The 19,711-nt window shown below is 37.4% G+C and overlaps 1 protein-coding gene across 1 annotated transcript; it reads right to left on the bottom strand.

The window, feature by feature from the left end:
- Positions 1-215: 215 nt before the first annotated feature.
- Positions 216-18,974, bottom strand: ankrd6a (ankyrin repeat domain 6a). The gene is made up of 15 exons (XM_079833541.1): positions 18,938-18,974; positions 10,217-10,322; positions 9,927-10,025; positions 9,596-9,694; positions 8,154-8,256; positions 7,940-8,034; positions 7,515-7,613; positions 7,237-7,314; positions 4,441-4,530; positions 4,119-4,244; positions 3,736-3,897; positions 3,514-3,666; positions 2,618-2,731; positions 2,211-2,523; positions 216-1,318 (listed from the first exon to the last, which is right to left on the bottom strand). The coding sequence occupies exons 2-15, from the start codon at positions 10,217-10,219 to the stop codon at positions 756-758; spliced, it is 2,097 nt and encodes a 698-aa protein (XP_079689667.1). The 5' UTR covers positions 10,220-10,322; positions 18,938-18,974; the 3' UTR covers positions 216-755.
- Positions 18,975-19,711: the final 737 nt, after the last annotated feature.

The following is a 19,711-nucleotide window of genomic DNA, read 5'->3' as shown; positions in this document are numbered from 1 at the left end:
AATTTTCAGCATCATTACTCCAGTCTTCAGTGTCACATGATCCTTCAGATAGCATTCTAAAACGTATTTATTTACATATGCTGATTAGTGCTCAATATATATTATTTGTATATGTTTGTATCTATCTATGTATTTATTTATTTATTGTAACACATTTAATAGACCTTATTAACTTTCATTGTATAGAAATTTATGAAATGCCACCTGTCGAAGTTTGTATTCACTTTATATATTTCTCCAGAGAGGAACAAAACATTTCATTTCCCAGAATGCATTACCTGTTTTGAATTTGAATTCTTCTCCCTGTCATTCCAATTCAAATCCCAAATGAAATTCCTGTGGGGTGTGACCAATCCAATTCCCATTCCAGCTCAATGAAAGGAAGCCAGTTTTTCAATTCTGAATCTTTATCAACCCTGTTTGAAAGAGGTTGAGTAAATGATGACGGAATACACTATTCCATGGGCGACGTGATGTGAATTCACATTGAGAAGTTGTCAATATAGTCCATATATTTGTTCTCTCTGTGTACTGTTAATGTACTGTTAGCATAAACACAACCTAGATATGATGATTCTTGTCAAAATTAAAGTTTGATTTGGAGTCCTATACAATTTTAAAGAGTTTGCAACCCTGTGTTTTAAAACTCTACTTTAAAGTTTACTCTGATACAGTTTACAAAGTTCCAATCTCATTTATATTGCCATAACTTTCATATTAAGTGGAATCCAGGTATGTGGGCATTACCGTATGTGTCAAGAGTTGGTTTTCGTGTTAGTGCGAAGCCTCTGTAGCTCTTCCTCCAGTGTGTTGATCTTCTCCAGTAGACTGGCTCTATCCTGCAGAGCTTTCTGCTCCGCCACCTTCTGCGCTTCCTGGATCTTCCTCACATACCAGCGTTCCAGCTGCGTGGAGACCGTCTCAAAGAAACGCTGCGTCACCTCCATGGCGTGCAAGTTTGCCCGCTCTTGAGTGAAGGAGGCCGCCGTGGGCCGCTGGGAAAACACCAGGGTCTTCATGGTGCCGTGCTGCTGGGTTTGAGCGTGATGTGCTTTAATCCTATCCTTCAGGTGCCTGCTGTGTTTCCAGGCCGGGTCGTGCGCTGGTTCTGTATCGCTGTCATTGAATTGCTTGCTGGATGTGGACAGGCTACTGCTGGCACTGCTGTCACAGAGTTCATCTCCCTTGTCTGACCTGGACTTTGAGACATCAACTTCCTGCTGTTCTGCTCGATGCCACTTGGGGTCAGCAGTCGCCAGCTTCCTTGAAAGAGGTTTGTGTTTATCCATGGAAGGAGCTGTCAGGTTAAGACAATCATCTGTATGAATATGGAAAGATATTTTAGTAAAACTAATTTTTTTTATTTATTTGGGATATTTGAATTTTCAGCATCATTACTCCAGTCTTCAGTGTCACATGATTCTTCAGAAATCATTCTAATATGCTGATTTGCTGCTCAAGAAACATTTCTGATTATTATTAATGTTGAATTTTTTTTTTTTCAGGAATCTTTGATGAATATAAAGTTTAAATGAACAGTATTTATTTGAAATATATATCTTTTGTAACATTATAAATGTCTTTACTGTCTTTCCAAAAAAAAAAAATTATTACTGACCCCAAACTTTTGAACGGTAGTGTATAAATGCTGTACTTTTGAACTTTCTATTAATCAACGAATCCTGAAAAAAATTGTACACAACTATTTTCATCATTGATAAAAGTACTGTTGTAATCTTAATGCTTCTTGAGCAGCAAATTAGCATATTAGATTGATTTCTGACGGATTATGTGACACAGAAGACAGAAGAAAAATTCAGCTTTGCCATTACAGGGATAAATTACATTTTAAAATATATTCAAACAGAAAACAGTTATTTTAAAATGCAATAATATTTCACAATACTACTGTTTTTTTGTGTTTTTAATTAAATAAATGCAGTCTTGGTGAGCAGAAGAGACTTATTTTAAAAACATAAAAAAATCTTACCAATCCCACACTTTTGAACGGCAATGTGTATATACTGTGAATATGAATATATGAATGAACGTTGTAGATAAATGTTCTTATATTATCTTTATATATATATATATATATAATATGCTTCTAGTTTTAGTTAAACCTAAAACTTTTTTTAAGGATGTTTAGATATTTTACTGGAGAAAAAAATGATAAAAATATGTTTTTTTCCAATGCATGTTTTTAAAACCTGAAGAACCATTCAGCTTCATCTCAAAGTATCTCCTCCCAAGTGCGTCCCCAAACTCAAGACTTTGCACATCGGCGTTAGGAGCTGCTCCTGGGCTGGGTAACACATTGACGTAGGTGGCTAGTGAGCTGGAGCTCTCCTCAGAGACGAGTGACAGCAGCGGGAGACCCTCAGGGTCTGAGTCCACCAGAGAGTGATCCACTGAAGGAGAGCGCAGGAGTTTGTAGTGTTGTGTCTCGGCAGGCATTCGCACCTCAATATCCTGAATCTTAGACATGCACCAGGTTTTTACACCGTTGGTAGCCGCTAACTGCTTGAAAGATAAAAACAGAGCAACATCAGCTTGATTAATCATGTCTAGACTGATGCAATAGTGGTCTTGCATCCCTTCTCTAGAGCTGATGTACCCGCTTTCTCTCGCCCTCCATGCGTTCCAGTGTGGCCCTCTGATTGATTCGATAATGACACTCCATCCTCTCAGCCGACACACGCTCCTGCGTGAGTTTCTCAAGCACTTTAATCTGAACAGGAAGAGATATGAGTCTTTAATACCCATGGTTTCAGTGCCATTGTTTTCAGAAGTGTTTTTCCAATTTATTTTATCCATAGGGATTACAAAGAAATCTACAATAGAGCCATGCACCAAAACCAACCATGATCAAGTCTCTCAATATATTAAATGGTACTATTTTTAAATTGAATTTGAAGGGGTTTTTTTATACTACTGTTCAAAAGTTTGGTGTTTTTAAAGACATTCATACTTCTATTCAGCAAGGATTCATTAAACTGGTCAAAAGTGACAGTAAAGACATTTATAATGACACAAAATATTTATATTTCAAATAAATGCTTTTCTTTTAAACTTTCTATTCATCAAAAAATCACGGTTTCCACAAAAATATTAAGTAGCACAACTGTTTCAACTTTGATAATGATAAGAAATGTTTCTTGAGCAGAAAATCAGTATATTAGAATGATTTCTGAAGGATCATGTGACACTGGAGACTGGAGTAATGATGCTGAAAATTCAGCTTTGACATCACAGGAATAAATTACATTTTAAAATATATTACAATAAAAAACAGCTATTTTAAAGTGTATCATTTTATAATAATATTTCACAATATTACTAATTTTAATATTACCATTTTTACTGTATTTTTGATTAATTAAATGGTGATTAAAAGATAAAAAATGACCATATTTTTGAACAGTATGTTATTTTTTTTCTCCAAAAGACGGCAGGTGAGTTACAAAGGAAAATGTCAACAAAAAAGTTACAATACCACGGAAAAAGACAAACCTGGTGCTTGTGTTTTTGCTCTATTCTGCCGAGCCTGCAATTCATCTCCTCTTGGACAGTGTGAATTTCTGACCTAATCTCCATCTTTGTGGCTTTCAGCTTTTTCTCCAGCGTTTTAATGAGGGGCTTACAATGACATTCTTGTGCAGGAGCCTGTTTGCAGACAGTCAGAGGTTTAAAACAAACAAATGCACTGCACTATAGCTCTAATGTAGAGTTTACCTGCTTTATCTGTCCATCTCTGTCTCTGTATAGTGTATAAAGCTGATAGGCTTTTCCTGGAGATTGATCTGCCTCCTGAGAGCTGGGACTGCTGTGTTTCAATCTCCGGGATGGAGATCCTCTCTCATGGAGCTGATACTCTCTCCGGGACACATGTTCCAACTTTTTTAATAGATAAAAAATGTATTATTATTAAGATTAATTGAATGAAAATTAAAATAACAGATAAGAAGAAGAATACTGTATAATCAGCATGTCAGCATTATTGCAAAATAAATCCCTGTAGCATGACTATATAGCATTACTTTACATCATCCCTTACATGGTATATTATATATTATAGTGTTCAATAATATAATAGGATATAAATTTAATATCGCTACCTTCCTTCTTGGACTCCTGATCTTTCTCCTCGTGCAGGGGCTCAGAGTTGCTGTGCTCGGTTCAGGTTGTATCCTGTGAAATACGTGCTCACTGTTGTTTGTGTCTTCAGCCACTTCAGTACAGTCCTGCACAATGATGGCAGTGCTCAGCGTGAGAGGGATTTTTAAGCGAAACAATCACATAACCCCTGATCCCTTTTAGGGTTATGGAAGCTTAGTAGTCATGTGACATTTTCTTCTCACTGGCCCCTAGACCCCAATCATATTACAAATGATGAATCTGCTGCAGCGCAGATGGCTGTTTCTTATCTGAATGTTCCACCTTCTCTCTGGGGAGGGACTGAGTTCTCCTCTGGGTCTGCAACACATCTCTTCTTTTCCTCACTGTCTTTCCACGAGCAAACCTCTGGACCTGAACAGGGGCATGCAACTTGAGTTAGAGAAGCTATTGTTAGAACAGGGTTGAAGTTTGGATGGTTTAGCATAGTTCAGTTAGCTGCTGTTGGTAGATGCAGTTTCTACACCATTTGAGGGTACAAAGGTCTTTTTCCATTGATGCCAATTCAAAGTAAGCGTGTATTCTAAATAAAAATTATTTACTGTATATATTTTATTATATTATTATAGTTTATATAACACTTTAAAAGCAACTTTTCCACCGCCGGGCCGAACGGTTCTAAGAACAGTAGGAACGGTTTATATTTCCATTTGAGCCTGGTACGGCATGGCACGATTACAAACCGTTCTTGGCCCGGAAATTTCAATACGGTTGGCTAACTGCGCTGGTAGAATACGCATTACGTAAGTGACGTCACTCAGGATTGGTCACTTGTCTATGTCCTCCCTTACGAAAATTAACCATGGTTTTATTACAGTAAAAGTGTAGTAACCATGTTTTTTTGGCTAATTGATTACCATTTATATAACCACAGTTTTACCACAAATACCATGGTTAAACTATGGTTAGAGTAGCAAAGCCATGGTTAATTTGTGGTTACCATGGTTTAACTATAATAGCCATGGTTTTTTGGTTTTATTTGTAGTAAAACCATGGTTGATTTCTTTAAGGGCTGGCTGCCAGTTTTTCTGTAGCTGGCAAAGCGTGCTTTTTAAGCTATGTAAACTCAAATGAATAATAAAATTAAAAGAAATATCCAATCATCTTCCATAACGCGTTCGCTGTTTGCATCTCACATCGTCTGTAAATTCTTGCATTACCAATGTAACGACTGACACATTTGTATTACATTCCAAAGAGGTCCATTATCAGCAAAGTCCCTTTAAGACAAGTCATCTCACTCAGCGGCCATCTTTGAAACGCCTCATCTCATTAAATGGAAAAACATAAATTTCTCCATTACTGTTTGCCACGCTTTACGATTAAATTTCCTATTTGAAATCACCAATGGAATCTGACAACAAGCAGCAGCGCTTCCGGGTCCAAACATTCACATCTCATACCACAAGAAAAACAACAAACGGTGCTAATATACACACACAATGTGGTGTAATACTACAAAAAAAATTATAATCATAACCTTTATCTCCACACCAAAATTCCAGATGGCCAGACAGTGATTCATCTTTTATAAATCAATAAAATAATATCTGTGACGCTGTGAGCGCAGAGACTGTTGTGTAGACTGTACGTATTTCAAATGTTTAACTTTTTAAATTATTTGATGTTTAATATGAATAAATAGCGCTCATATACGGCCGTCGATGGCATTCTCAAGTGAAATTAGTTGAGGCTTGGTCCCAGAAACGGCGTTCCTTACGTCACGACTTTACAAGCAGATATAGAAAGTCTTTGATAATCAGCCCCACGGTGGAAAATTAAACCATATCCGTACTGGTGGTTAAGCAATGAAGTTTGGCCAGATTGTGGAAAAACGGCTTTTGTTTCAGTCATTGAACTGGTTGGTGGTCATTCACACAGAATGTTTTTTTTTTTTTGCATTCCGCTTCACTGCTCTTTCTTTGTTTTCTATGTAAACATGCGCTGTTTCCCAGCAAATACAGATGGTTCCGCTAACGGTAGTATTTGGTTCCCTAATGGTTCTTTTTTTGAGAACCAAATAATATTCTAGGAACGTTCTTTTTAGGTTTTATTTTTTGCAACCATAAAAATAAATGCATGGTGGTTTTTAAATAACCTAAAAGTCCTTACACAGAATGTTCCCTCCCAACATTTTCCCTCAGAATGTTGGTTATTTTTAGGTTATTATTTAATAACCATGTAAAATAACATGTAAAATCATTGCAGATGTTTTTGTGTAATGATACAGAGCTCTGAAATTGGTTTAATACAGCAATTGTGTTGAAATTAGATCAATCAAAACACGTTATAATGATCACATAAATCCAACTTTATAGCTAAAACAAAGACACAATCTATGGTTTTTAAAATATGAAATGTATTCACAGACATTAAAAAAAACGAATAAACAATTATGAGGTAGGATATTACTTACTTTCAGGTTGATTGGGACACTTTTTGCCACTGAGATGACTTTCCTAACCAAAAACCAACCTTAAAAAAGAATGTTCTGGGAACCAAAAATATTGACTTTTTTTGTCCGCGCCTCGCATGACATAAAAGAAATGTGCAGAGATAAGATAAGTTTAATTAAGAAAAAAAAAAACTCTTCAAACCATGCCTAGTATAATGAAAAAAACACCTTCTGGTTTTCGATGCAAAAACGCATACTGTGTGAATGGCCCCTGTGGGTTACATCCTAGGGTTACATTATAGGCTACCAGTAGTGCAGCATTCACGGCATGCCATAATTACCGTAATTTTGACATGGTACCGTAATTCAGGTGGTACAAGTAGGACCTCTCAGAAAATTCCTAGCTTACAAATTTAAATTACGAGCTCTACGAGGATGTGAAAGTTGAAATGATGGGAATTACGACATGGTGTGAACGCTCCTGGTGGCATGTTACTGTGTTTATGAGCGAGTCATTTGAATCAATCATTAAACGGGTTTGTTCAATAGCGCTGATTTATTCAGGAGTGAATCAAGTGTTCATGTAATGCTTTGCTAAAAAGAGTATGATGGGACAATGAACTGGTTCTAAATGGAAAGTCTTTAAATGTAATAACATTGCTTACCTGATTGGATTTTGCTAGAAGAATAGCCAAATCTCGGTTGTTATTGTCTTGGGCTTTATCAAGAGCAGTGTGGCCTGTCTGTTGATAGATTTAGCATGTGAGTAAGTTGTCATTTAACAGATGCTGTCATCCAACGCAGTTTTCAGTCGGGCTAAATGCCATGCTCAAGGGCACAATAGTGATAGTTAAGCTGTAGCATTTTCCAGACACCCCCATTACAACTAACTTTAATAATGGCAATACAATATTTAGGCATATCATGATATTACACGACTTACATTGTTTCTGATGTTTGTGTCAGCCCCTGCTTCCAATAACAGATTGACAGCTTTCTTGTGATTTAGAGCAGCAGCGACATGGAGCGCAGTGTCTCCTATCTGGAAAATATGTAGATTTTCCTCAAAATTATGACCAAAAACATCTGTATTTGTATATGGAATTAAGAGGAGAAGGCTGCTGGAATCTAAACCACAATCTTGGAGTTTAAAGCAGACAAAGATCATTTAATTGTTTGTTAATTTGTCTCAGAATTTTTCATTGTGATGAAGAATAGTATAATACATCATCCATAAATATGTAGTTTTGTTACCTATTGACAGCTTATAGAATAATTGCCTATTAACTTAATAGACACAATAATTTCCAACATAACAAATAAACCACATTGGTGCTGGATCCAAAACAATCAGAATGAGGATCCTACCTGGTTTTTCTCAGCCACAGAGCAGAAAGAACCCAAGAGGATCTTAATCATGGCCAAGTGATTGTAGCGCACAGAAATGTGCAAACATGTGTCACCTGCCTGGAGGGAAAGAAATGATTCTTCTTCTTTTTCAGGTTTTAAAACGTTTTACTTTCACATTGCAATGTATATATAATTGTTAAAAATAAATTGTGATGATTTTAAAAGAGTGCACATGCATTGTTTTTACTGTCAGGCATAGCTCCACCAAGCAGTAGCAATCGAGCGCTCTGGGAATGGCCATTCTGACTGGCTAGATGTAGAGGAGTGTTTCCTGCCTTTAAAAATAAAAATACAAAATAAATCATTGCATAGAAATGTACAATGAATGTGCAGACTGAATAATGACCATTAATCCGAATCTCAGTTTAACAGAACATCTCCGGTGTTCAAATTGTTTGTTGAGTTTTTGCTAGGTGTAAACCATACCTGTTAGCTTTCAGTTGATCTACAGTAAATTGATCAACTTTTAGCAGATACCCATTAAAAATATATTTTCCTGGAAAATAGTCAGGGGCACATTTTAGCTTTCTGTACTCTAAAATAACATTGATGTCTTAAGACACGAAACGATCGGTTTCTGCGAGAAACCGAGCAGTATTTATGCTATTATTTCACCTATTATCAGACGAATGTCATCAGCTCTCCAGACTGCCATAACTTCCTGCGAATAAGGTCAAAATACCAGCGCGGTCATAGATTTGTACATAGATGCCTCATTAGTGCCTGCGCGGATCGGTCGAATGAGGAATCTACGTATATATTTCTATGATCGCGCTGGTATTTTGACCTTATTCGCAGGAAGTTATAACGGTCTGGAGAGCTGATGACATCCGTCTGATATGAGGTGAAATAATAGCATAAATACCGTTCGGTTTCTCGCAGAAAACGATCGTTTCGTGTCTTAAGACATCGATGTGTCGTCACGAGCCGCAGGGTTTAATTTGAAGTTGTCTGTGCATGTTTTTTTTACTCTAATAGAATTAGACCCCATTCACATGCATTATACGACTGACAGACGGCAACAGTTGGAGTTAAAAATCTTCATTTGTGTTCTACTGAAGAAACAAAGATACCTACATCTTGGATGCCCTGGGGGAAAGCAGAAAAACATCACATTTTCAATTTTGGGTGAACTATCCCTTTAACCCCCTGGAGCCGAGTTGATTACTTATATAATGGATGAATGCATTTTTTTTGGGCTTTAAATTTTGGGCTGCAATTCACTACCATTATAGCCAGGACATTTTTTAATATAACTCCGATAACTCCAAACTCCAAACGTATTCAGGACAGACTGGGGAAAGAGGTGCTGTAATAATGTAAAATATGTGAAAAAATAATGCGTTTTTTGAACAATTAAGGAGGAAAGCATATTCTAGTACACCCGAAAAGTCTTTGTAAAAGGGCATAATAGGACCCTTTTAAAAAAAGATGGCTTTTAAAATTTTTCAACTTCCAGTTTCAAAAGGAAATACATAAACACAGGACAGAAATTTCTGCTTTTTCAAAATATTCCTTGGGACATTTAAAGAAACGCAAGAAAAAATGACTCTTTTTAACAGATAATCTGGTATAATCCTGAGGTATAAGGAAAATAATGCACGTTCTACTTACTTTGTTCTTCACTTGGACATCGGCACCAGCTTTGACCAGTAGCTTTACACATGCACTGAAGCCATGCCATGACACCTCGTGCAAAGCAGTGTTTCCTTCCTGATGAAAGAAAATCTGATTCTATAGCAGCACTGATTTTACCACAAGTAGATGTTTTTTTAGAAGGCAAATCCGACTCATAAAAACTAGAACTATATTCAGAATTTTTTACGTAGGTCTGACAGGTTTATTTACAGCAAGCAAGAGATCTTGATTTGTATAATTTAGAACAATGTGCCATAGTGTAACAATATTCATAATGTAACAATTTTTTAATCGCAAATGAACAGACCTTGTCTTGTAAATCAAGTGCACAGCCTCCATGGATGAGGGCAGAGATGCCATCACGGTTTCCCACAACAGCTGCCCTGTGCAGGGCTGTTTGATGACCCTAGAAAAAAAGAAAAACACAAACAGTTTGATTGTGGTTCAAATTTAGCACTGCTTAAAGGTTACCAGAAGTCACAAATTGTGGCTTTAGCAAAAAACAAATCTTAAGAATATGGGCTTAAGCAGTCTTATCATTCTGACAAAGTAATAATGGTTGACACAGACACAAATAGAGAAGCAAAAGAGATAGACCATGAGTTCACATCTTCCAGGCCTCCTTGGTAACCGCCGACTGCCCCATACGGAGTGAGCGCCGCTTCTGTGTGACTGTTAAGTGAGACCAGGTGAGCAGGACGTCCTGTGGAAAAACAAGTCACGCATGCTCACATAAAAGAAATCCCACGCAGATGTGCCACAATCCCGCACGCAGGATTGAGAGTGTATGACCAGCTGGCTTTACTGACATTAAAAGAGTCACATGGGTAATCCCTTGCACAGGAACAGAGAGAGATTCACTGTAGTCTTTCCTTTAGGTCTTGCACATGGGCAAGAGGGAATATTTCTGGATAAGCATGAAGCTCTATGATTTAAGCCCTTGTTTTAATTACAGGTCAACCTCTGCAAATACTGTGTGTTCCAATATGCTCCTCTTTTTTTGGTTAAATTGGGACAAAAAAAGAATTGAGAAAAGAAATGTTTAATTATGTTTTATTTTTCACAAAATTTTGTTTTCTGTAATTTAGTGCGTCAACATAGTAGGATAATAATGTGTATGGTCATACAAAATATTTATAATAAATAATCAGTAAATTAAGCTGATTTGCAAACAAAACACACATTTGATGCAGTTTCACTCGCCGCCTGCGGTTTCGACTCATGACGGGAACAAACAAACACACTTGCAGAACTCTGTTACTGCTACGGAAAAACTAACTGCATCCACTTAACGCTGGGTTATTTGGGAAGCTGAACATGGTTATCTTTCCCTCACAACTAAAAACACACTTCTTTAGTGACATTGTTGATTTCATGGTCTAAAAACAAAATGACAGCGCTGCCGACGGCTCCCGTAACTGAACGAAGCTCGTTGATGTGATGGACGTGCTCTTGCTCTTGCTCTGGTTGATGTGCGCACACCGCAAACGCTCATCTGGGAGAAGTGCCAATACAAGGAATTCCACCCTTTATGACTTCATACAGGGCCATACTTGAAAAAAAAGTTCAGAAACTTGTTCGAATCCTGGAGGAGTGTAGCCTGGATGCCAGCCGAATTTTGCCCAGCCCACAACATTTGAATTTGGGAAATTCGGTCTGGAATTGATCCGTTGTGGAGCAACTATGCCCGAACAGGAGCTGTCCGGACCAATGAAATTGTCAGGGCGGGCTTTATACGATGATGGACAGATGATCAACAGTAACGTAAGCATTCAGGTCACCAAAGGGCGCTTGGGTTGAATTTGTTCTCATCCTAAATGGAGAACTTGTGCGTATATGCAGTCTCCTTTATTATTTCTCTCAAAAATGATGATCGTGTTGGTAAATACTCCGTGTGTGAATGCCTGTTGTTTACATTGCTTCTTCCGATCTCTTATATTGGGCACTTTTTGCACTTAAATTGGCTTATTCTTACTGATGACATTGAAAATGATGCATGTGTTTTTCTGAGGGATTGCCGTTTTGACAGTTTCCACCAGGGGCCCGTTTCAGAAAGGAGGTTAAGTGAAAACTCTGAGTGTGTTAACCCTGAAATAAGGGAAACTCTGGGTTTTCTGTTTCAGAATGGGAGGTATGTCAAACCCGAGAAAGCAGGGTAAGTCAAGCCCGTTTCTAAAAGAGAGGTAACTATACTCAGAGTCAGTTACCAGGGTAACTTACTCTGTGAACCTAACCTGGTCAGGAGCAGGTTTTCTTTGGTAAACCCAGAGTTTCTTTCAGTTTCCTCCCCTTTTTAAAGTGCCAGCAGTGTTTAAATACTTCATTCATTCATTCAAACTGCACAAATGCTTTTCTTACTGAGTATTTTGGTTGTATTTCAAGAAATACATTTAATCTAAATCTAAAGTAAGCAAAGTTTACTTAAAACAAGTTAAATTATCTGCCACTTGACAAAAAAGTAAGAAAAGCATTTTTTGCAGTGCAGGAACATTCATTTATTGCTCATATTTTCATCATGAGGACACTGTCAAAGTGACATAAATGGCATGTCCTTTTATACAGGATCCTGATGTTCACTTGATAACCTCCAGAAGTAACCTAATAATTACAATTTCCTTTAGGATTTCCAGTGGTTGGACTTGGACGCATTGATGACACTCATATTCCCAACATCACACTTTCTGAAAACAGATTACTGTATGTGATGGAAGGATGCTGCCAGATGGTAGTATGAGATATATGCCATAACCACCACCACAGCTGTTAAATACATTTATTTACAATTGTTATGGTCATCTTTATTTCCTACAAATACTTTATTATTTTGATTCTTTTTAAATACTTTATTCTTTATGTTAATATTCTTCCTCCATCTCCTCTTCATCTGTCAGTGGTGCTGGTGTTTGGCTGGCCTGAGTAGAAGTCAAATGTTAATGTCATTACCCTAATTAATAAATGTAACAGGTGGGATTAGAGAACATTTAATGTGAAAAGAGTATAGACCCTTTTCACATTTCTGGGTTTCTGAAGCTGAAGTCGGCATAGTTGGGTTAACTTTTACAGCGGTGAATGAGAGAATAAATTAAATATATATTTTTGTGTCTCCATTTGCTCAAATAGCAAAAGAAAAACTCCACAATAGTGATTCCACTACTTTCAATAAGAGGGAAAAAATTGAGTGAGATTGATAACGGAAGTGAAAAGAGAGAAAGATATAATTTTTACCATCACTCTCACAGACACTGTATTAGAAACACCCCACACAGCAGCGGTCACTTGTTTTTTGTAATTTGATGCAAAAGTAATAAAATACAAAGTATTAGTGTTATAAATGTACATACATTTAAAAAATAAAATAAAATACAAAAAAAGTTGCAGGATTTACGATATTGATGAGCATTAAAACACGTCATCACAGTCTGTGAAAAGGGTCTATGTGGGAAAAGCTGCTGCACATTGGACACTGAATGATATTTAATATGTCAAATGTTTGTAAAGTCATTAAACCTACACCCATGAACATTTTAACATAAACATAAAGAAAAATAACATAAAGCTTTACCTGATTTAAATATATTTTAATTTTAAATTTTTAGCTGCTGCCACATTCTTTTTTTGCCTTTTGGATACCATGAAAATTAAACTTAATTAAAATAATTAAGAATTAAACTTACATATTGACCCGGAAGTATGCAAAAGTCTTTTTGTTGGGTGCTGTTGCCATGGTGAATCGTAATTTCGGAGCTCCATTGATTGTGGCTTTTCATAGTTGGAGTGCATGAGTTTAACTCAGAGTCGGTCTACTCAGAGTTGATTGAACTACCTCAATTCAGCTGTTCTGAAACCCAAAACTCAGATTTTACCATCTCAGAGTAAGTCAACTCAGAGTTCAGGTTTAAACTCAGAGTTGGTTGAACCTCTTTACTGAAACGGGCCCCTGGACATATAGTCATATTTGCTAATTATCTTTAAAGGGGGGGATGAAACACTCAGTTTCAGTCAATCTCATGTCAATCTTGATTGCCTGTAGAGTAGTATTGCATCCTTCATATCCCCTAAAAGTTTTTAGTTTTATTATATTAATAAAAGAAAGATAACACTGTACCGAGTCTTTCCGGAAAAACCCGAGCGGCTGGGGGCATATCGTGTGGGCAGAGCTAAAGAATGACGAGCGCGCGCAGCTATTGCGTTGAGAGCATCTGAAAGCTGTGACATCCTTAAACGTGTTAAATTTAAAAGAGAGATTCTGGAAACGAAATCTAAATTTAGCGGGATCTGTCGGGTCGGGAATAAAATAATTTATAACGGGTGAACACGGAGTGCATTTTAAGCGTGAGCGGGAGGGTGCGGTGCGGAATAGATCCTATTGCAGGAGCGGGACGAAAAAACAGCCCCGCGTAGATCTAATTTGTATTTAAAGAAAGTGCAGATAAAAAGAAAGATAAAAGAAGAAAGAAAGAAAGAGCGAAAAGGGAGAGAATGGTTGAGAAATAAATAACATTTATGCAAATTAAAATTGGGAAATGAAACTTTATCTTGCCAGTTTGCTCAGGGCAAGGAACTGTGCGAATGCCACCACTAAACGTTTTGTTTACTTCAAGTTCAAGCGGCTGCGCTGTGTTCAATAGTATCCAGGCTACACCAGAGTTACCGACCGCTACTGTCTTTCACTGGGAAATTTAATCCCGCGCCGCAAGAAATCTGATCCAGTGCCGCGGGAATGCAGACCAGTCAATTCCTGAAGTCACCAGTGTGCTATGAATTCTGGGATAGGGTAGGCTGCGAACTTGTGCGAAGGTTCCATTTGTTGTACCCTTCCTTTGCCTGAGAAATGGAGGGCACATTTTGAAGTCGCTTCCGAATTGCGCAGCCTCACACTTCAAATGCGGCCTTCGAAGTGCACGCCCTTCCCTTTGGGACACAGCTTGAGTGTCAGGATCCCAAAATGTACCCATTCTTCCTGCTGAAGCTTCACGTCTTATTGCCTGTATCCACTTTTGTCTCCTTAAACGCTCGTTTTTTGGGGTCGACAGCTTATAAAAACGTATGAGAAACCGGAAAGAGTATTTTTGGCACAGAAATAGGCCTACTCTAATACTCAAATACTCTAATGTCATACGTCCAACTCGTGTTTTGAAATTTTGGCCATGTTAAGCATGAGAATCCAACTCTTTAACAGTGTAAATAAGTCAGAATTCATGAAAGAGCATTAGACCCCACCTTTAAATGTAATTAAAATGAAAACGGGAAAATATAAAAATAAAAGCAAATTCAAAATATAAAAAAATACTCAAATATACAGGGAGTGCAGAATTATTAGGCACGTTGAGTTTCTGATCATATTTTTTTTCCAGGCACATTTGACCAATTCCAAACCACAGTAATCCTAATAACTACTATTGATTTAGTATTTAATAATGTATAAGTGATATATAATTGTTCATGAAGGCTGGAAATGAAAAACACCTTATATTCAGGTGTGCAGAATTATTAGGCATGTTTTCTTTTACAGATAAATTGAGCCAAAAAAGAGATTTAACTCAGACTGAAAAGTCAAAAAGTATTAAATGCCCATGAGAAGGATGCAATACTAATGCAATACTAGACATTGCAGTTAAGGCGTGACCATTGGACAGTGAAATGCTCGTTGGGTCAGCAGGATCTGACAAAAACAGGTGGTGAAGAAAAGACACCTGTTAACCGCAAAAGAATTAAGAATTAAGGTGAAGAATTAAGGGTGAAACCATCAGGAACCCTTTAGTCTCCAGCGCCACCATTTTCCAAAGCTGCAACCTACCTGGAGTCTCCAGAAGTGCAAGGTGTCAGGATCTCAGAGACTTCAGTTAGGTAAAGAATCCTAAAAAATGACCCCCACTAGATAAGAATCACAAGCTGAAGTGTTGTAAAATACATGAAGAAGGTTTTTTTATAGGCTTTATGGACAGATAGGTTGAGAATGACTCTTGAAGGACCAGCACCACATCCTCTAGTACCACTGTTTGAAGAATTCATCTTCCAGAATCTGGCAGTACGTTTTGGGAGTTCATTTTAGTCCATCCTGAAGTCCGTTTTGCAGAGATGGACTAAAAATGAACTCCCAAAACGTACTGCCAGATTCTGGAAGATGAATTCTTCAAACAGTGGTACTAGAGGATGTGGTGCTGGTCCTTCAAGAGTCATTCTCAACCTAAAAAACCTGTAAAGCCTATAAAAAAGCAGGCTTCATGTATTTTACAACACTTCAGCTTGTGATTCTTATCTAGTGGGGGTCATTTTTTAGGATTCTTTACCTAACTGAAGTCTCTGAGATCCTGACACCTTGCACTTCTGGAGACTCCAGGTAGGTTGCAGCTTTGGAAATTGGTGGCGCTGGAGACTAAAGGGTTCCTGATGGTTTCACCCTTAATTCTTCACCTTAATTCTTAATTCTTTTGCAGTTAACAGGTGTCTTTTCTCCGCCACATGTTTTTGTCTGACCCTGCTGACCCAACGAGCATTTCACTGTCCAATGGTCATGCCTTAACTGCAATGTCTAGTATTGCATTAGTATTGCATCCTTCTCATGGGCATTTAATACTTTTTGACTTTTCAGTCTGAGTTAAATCTCTTTTTTGGCTCAATTTATCTGTAAAAGAAAACATGCCTAATAATTCTGCACACCTGAATATAAGGTGTTTTTCATTTCCAGCCTTCATGAACAATTATATATCACTTATACATTATTAAATACTAAATCAATAGTAGTTATTAGGATTACTGTGGTTTGGAATTGGTCAAATGTGCCTGGAAAAAAAATATGATCAGAAAATCAACGTGCCTAATAATTCTGCACTCCCTGTATATTCAAATATATATTAATAAACATTTACAAACATTAATAAACACTAAAATACTGTTATTATTAATATTTTTCACAATATTAATACATAACAATATTAATGATATACTTCTCTGATTAATTTCAAAATGAAAATAGGACATTTTTGTCCCGTGTCTCAAGAATAAGTATCTCTCAGATAAGAGCATGTGATGATCTAATTTCCTCACTGAAAAGAGATCTGGATTTCACACAGTAACATTGCAGCATTAGAGATTTGCACTGAAGTCTGGTAAGAATAGCTTAAAATATGCATTAAACAAAGGACACATTAAAAGCCTGGACCAAATGTGCTGTAAAAAACAAACTAGATTGCAGAGTATCAGAGTTTGATCTCATGAGTAGGTTTAAGATGTCCCAGATGTGAGTCAAGCTACAGCTGGGACATTCTGTAGTAGGACAGATGGAGAAGAGCTCTGGTGTCTCTTTCACTATATTGCAAATGCTACTGTGGCATGCTTCTCAACAGTTCATGAATGCAATGGCGCTCATAACCTCTTTTAGGCTAGCTCATGAATATTGATGTCACACTGCACTAAAACAATCTTTGTACTTAAATATTTAAAATTCTTTAAGCTATGAGACCGGTCTGAAATTGTTCATACTGGTATAGCTCACAAATTTTGAATTAATACATTACTTTTATAATATAATTTTAGTCAGATCAAAGATGTAAAGATTTTGCATTCTATTTGGTTATATCATATTGAGACTTATTAACATATACTTTATTAACATATACTTCAATATTTGTCAAATAAAATCTCTTTAAGCAAAGTGAAGCAGGTGTTTGAAGGCGGTATGATATTGTATTCACAGGGCCTGGAGCTAAAAGAGTACAAATCTTAAATGATAAACAAATAGATACGTCTGGATGTCAGAGACAGAGATGTCAATGTCTCTCAACAGATCTTAGAATAAATCAGTCAGCTCCCAACACAGCACTTCTGCATCAATGACCTATCTCCTTTGAAGTCATCATGAAGTATGTAAAAGCAACATCTGGGAGTTTAAAGTGGGTTGGTTGCATGCGATCATAAGATTACAACAATTCTGGATTTGTGTGCTTTGCTCATGCAGTTTTTGTTGTTTTCAAGGCCGCACACATGGTTTCATGAATATTGCATTACTTTGTCCACAGGGAAATTCTAGCTACATATTAAGATAACACGGAAATTAAAAGTGTTTGCAGGGCAGATGGATGGATCAGTATTAGGTGTCATAAAATAATTAACAAATCTCTGCTCATAGCATTTCCTTTGGCAACTTATACATCTAAAGAACACAGCCAGGAAGTGCCCAGAGTGACCCAATAATAATAATAAGAACATTTTGTGTTGTTAAATGGTTTAATAAAGGCATATACCATCATTCTGCTTCAGGTCAAATCTATGTAGATCATGTAATGTTTCAGCATATATTGTGGTTCTTTTACAGTATAAGCATATTATAGTCTATTTTATTTTATATGGGAAAATGAAATCAGAACAGATGTATACAGCTCCTGTTAGTGCAGTTACAGCCTTTCTGCTTATAGCCTGAGCCTCATGGATCATTTATAAGCGGATCTTGTTTAAAATGATCAACTGACGTTGAAGCTTAAATTGAACCCAACTCTGCTAAGAACAAAACTAAATATAGCACATTTAAATCGGGCTGTTGAAATCACTCATTACCTGGCTGTCACTATAAGCAACAACAGCATGTCTACATTAAATATCTAGGTGTTTAATTAATTATTTATATGTTCCACCACATATCAGCAATATACTTATAAAATAGTTTGTTTGCTTATGTCTACATATTGTGGGCATTACAAATGAAGATCGATGACATTTTGATCACTGACAAGTGAAGTGATTAACACTGATTATCTCAGCAAGGGAACATTTTGTCCTCAAAGTTGATGTGTTAGAAGCAGGAAAAATGAGCAAGCGTAAGGATTTGAGCGAGTTTGACAAGGGCCAAATTATGATGGCTAGACGACTGGGTCAGAGCATCTCCAAAACTGCAGCTCTTGTGGGGTGTTCCCGGTCTGCAGTGGTCAGTATCAAAAGTGGTCTAAGGAAGGAACAGTGGTGAACCGGCGAAAGGGTCAGGGGCGGCCAAGGCTCATTGATGCACGTGGCGAGTGAAGGCTGGCCCGTGTGGTCTGATCAAACAGACGAGATACTGTAGCTCAAATTGCTCAAGAAGTTAATGCTGATTCTGATAGAAAGGTGTCAGAATACACAGTGCATCGCAGCTTGTTGTGTCTGGGGCTGCATAGCCACAGACCAGTAAGGATGCCCATGCTGACCCATGTCCACTGCGGAAAGTGCTAACAGTGGGCATGTGAGCATCAGAACTGGACCATGGAGCAATGGAAGAAGGTGGCCTGGTCTGATGAATCACGTTTTATTTTACATCACGTGGATGGCCGGTGTGTGTGCGTCACTTACCTGGGGAACACATGGCACCAGGATGCACTATGGGAAGAAGGCAAGCCGCCGGAGGCAGTGTGATGCTTTGGGCAATGTTCTGTTGGCGAACCTTGGGTCCTGCCATCCATGTGGATGTTACTTTGACACATACCATCTGTGGGATGTGCTGAACAAACAAGTCCGATCCATGGAGGCCCCACCTCGCAACTTACAGGACTTAAAGGATCTGCCGCAAACATCTTGGTGCCAGATACCACAGCACACCTTCAGGGGTCTAGTGGAGTCCATGCCTCGATGGGTCAGGGCTGCTTTGGTAGCAAAAGGGGGACCAACACAATAGGTCATTGGTAATTTGATCAAAAGTGACAGTAAAGACATTTATAATGTTACAAAATAATTATATTTCAAATAAATGCTGTTCAATTGAACTTTCATCAAAGAAAAACATTGCCAAAACAATTTTCAACATTGATAATAATCAGAAATGTTTCTTGAGTAGCAAATCAGCATATTAGAATGATTTCTGACGAATCATGTGCCCGAAGACTGAAGTAATGATGCTGAAAATTCAGCTTTGACATCACAGGAATAAAGTACATTTTAAAATATATTCAAACAGAAAACAGTCATTTTAAATAGCATATGTTTCACAATATTACTGTTTGTTTTGTACTTAATCAATATTAATCAAATAAATGCAGCCTAAGTGAGCATAAGAGACTACTTTCAAAAACATTAAAAAACTTACCGATCCCAAACTTTTGAATGTCAGTGTATTGTCATAACGTGTGT

Source organism: Gobio gobio (genome assembly GCF_949357685.1).
Source record: "Gobio gobio genome assembly, chromosome: 13".
Lineage (NCBI taxonomy): Eukaryota > Metazoa > Chordata > Actinopteri > Cypriniformes > Gobionidae > Gobio > Gobio gobio.
Note: the sequence above shows the minus strand (reverse complement) of the source record. Positions and strands in the feature narration are given on the sequence as shown.

Coding starts and splice junctions, on each gene's coding strand:
- ankrd6a (XM_079833541.1), bottom strand. Junction 7,614..7,939: donor CTGTGGCTGAGAAAAACCAG/GTAGGATCCTCA, acceptor CATATTTTCCAG/ATAGGAGACACTGCGCTCCA. Junction 1,319..2,210: donor GAAGCTGAATGGTTCTTCAG/GTTTTAAAAACA, acceptor ATATTCATACAG/ATGATTGTCTTAACCTGACA.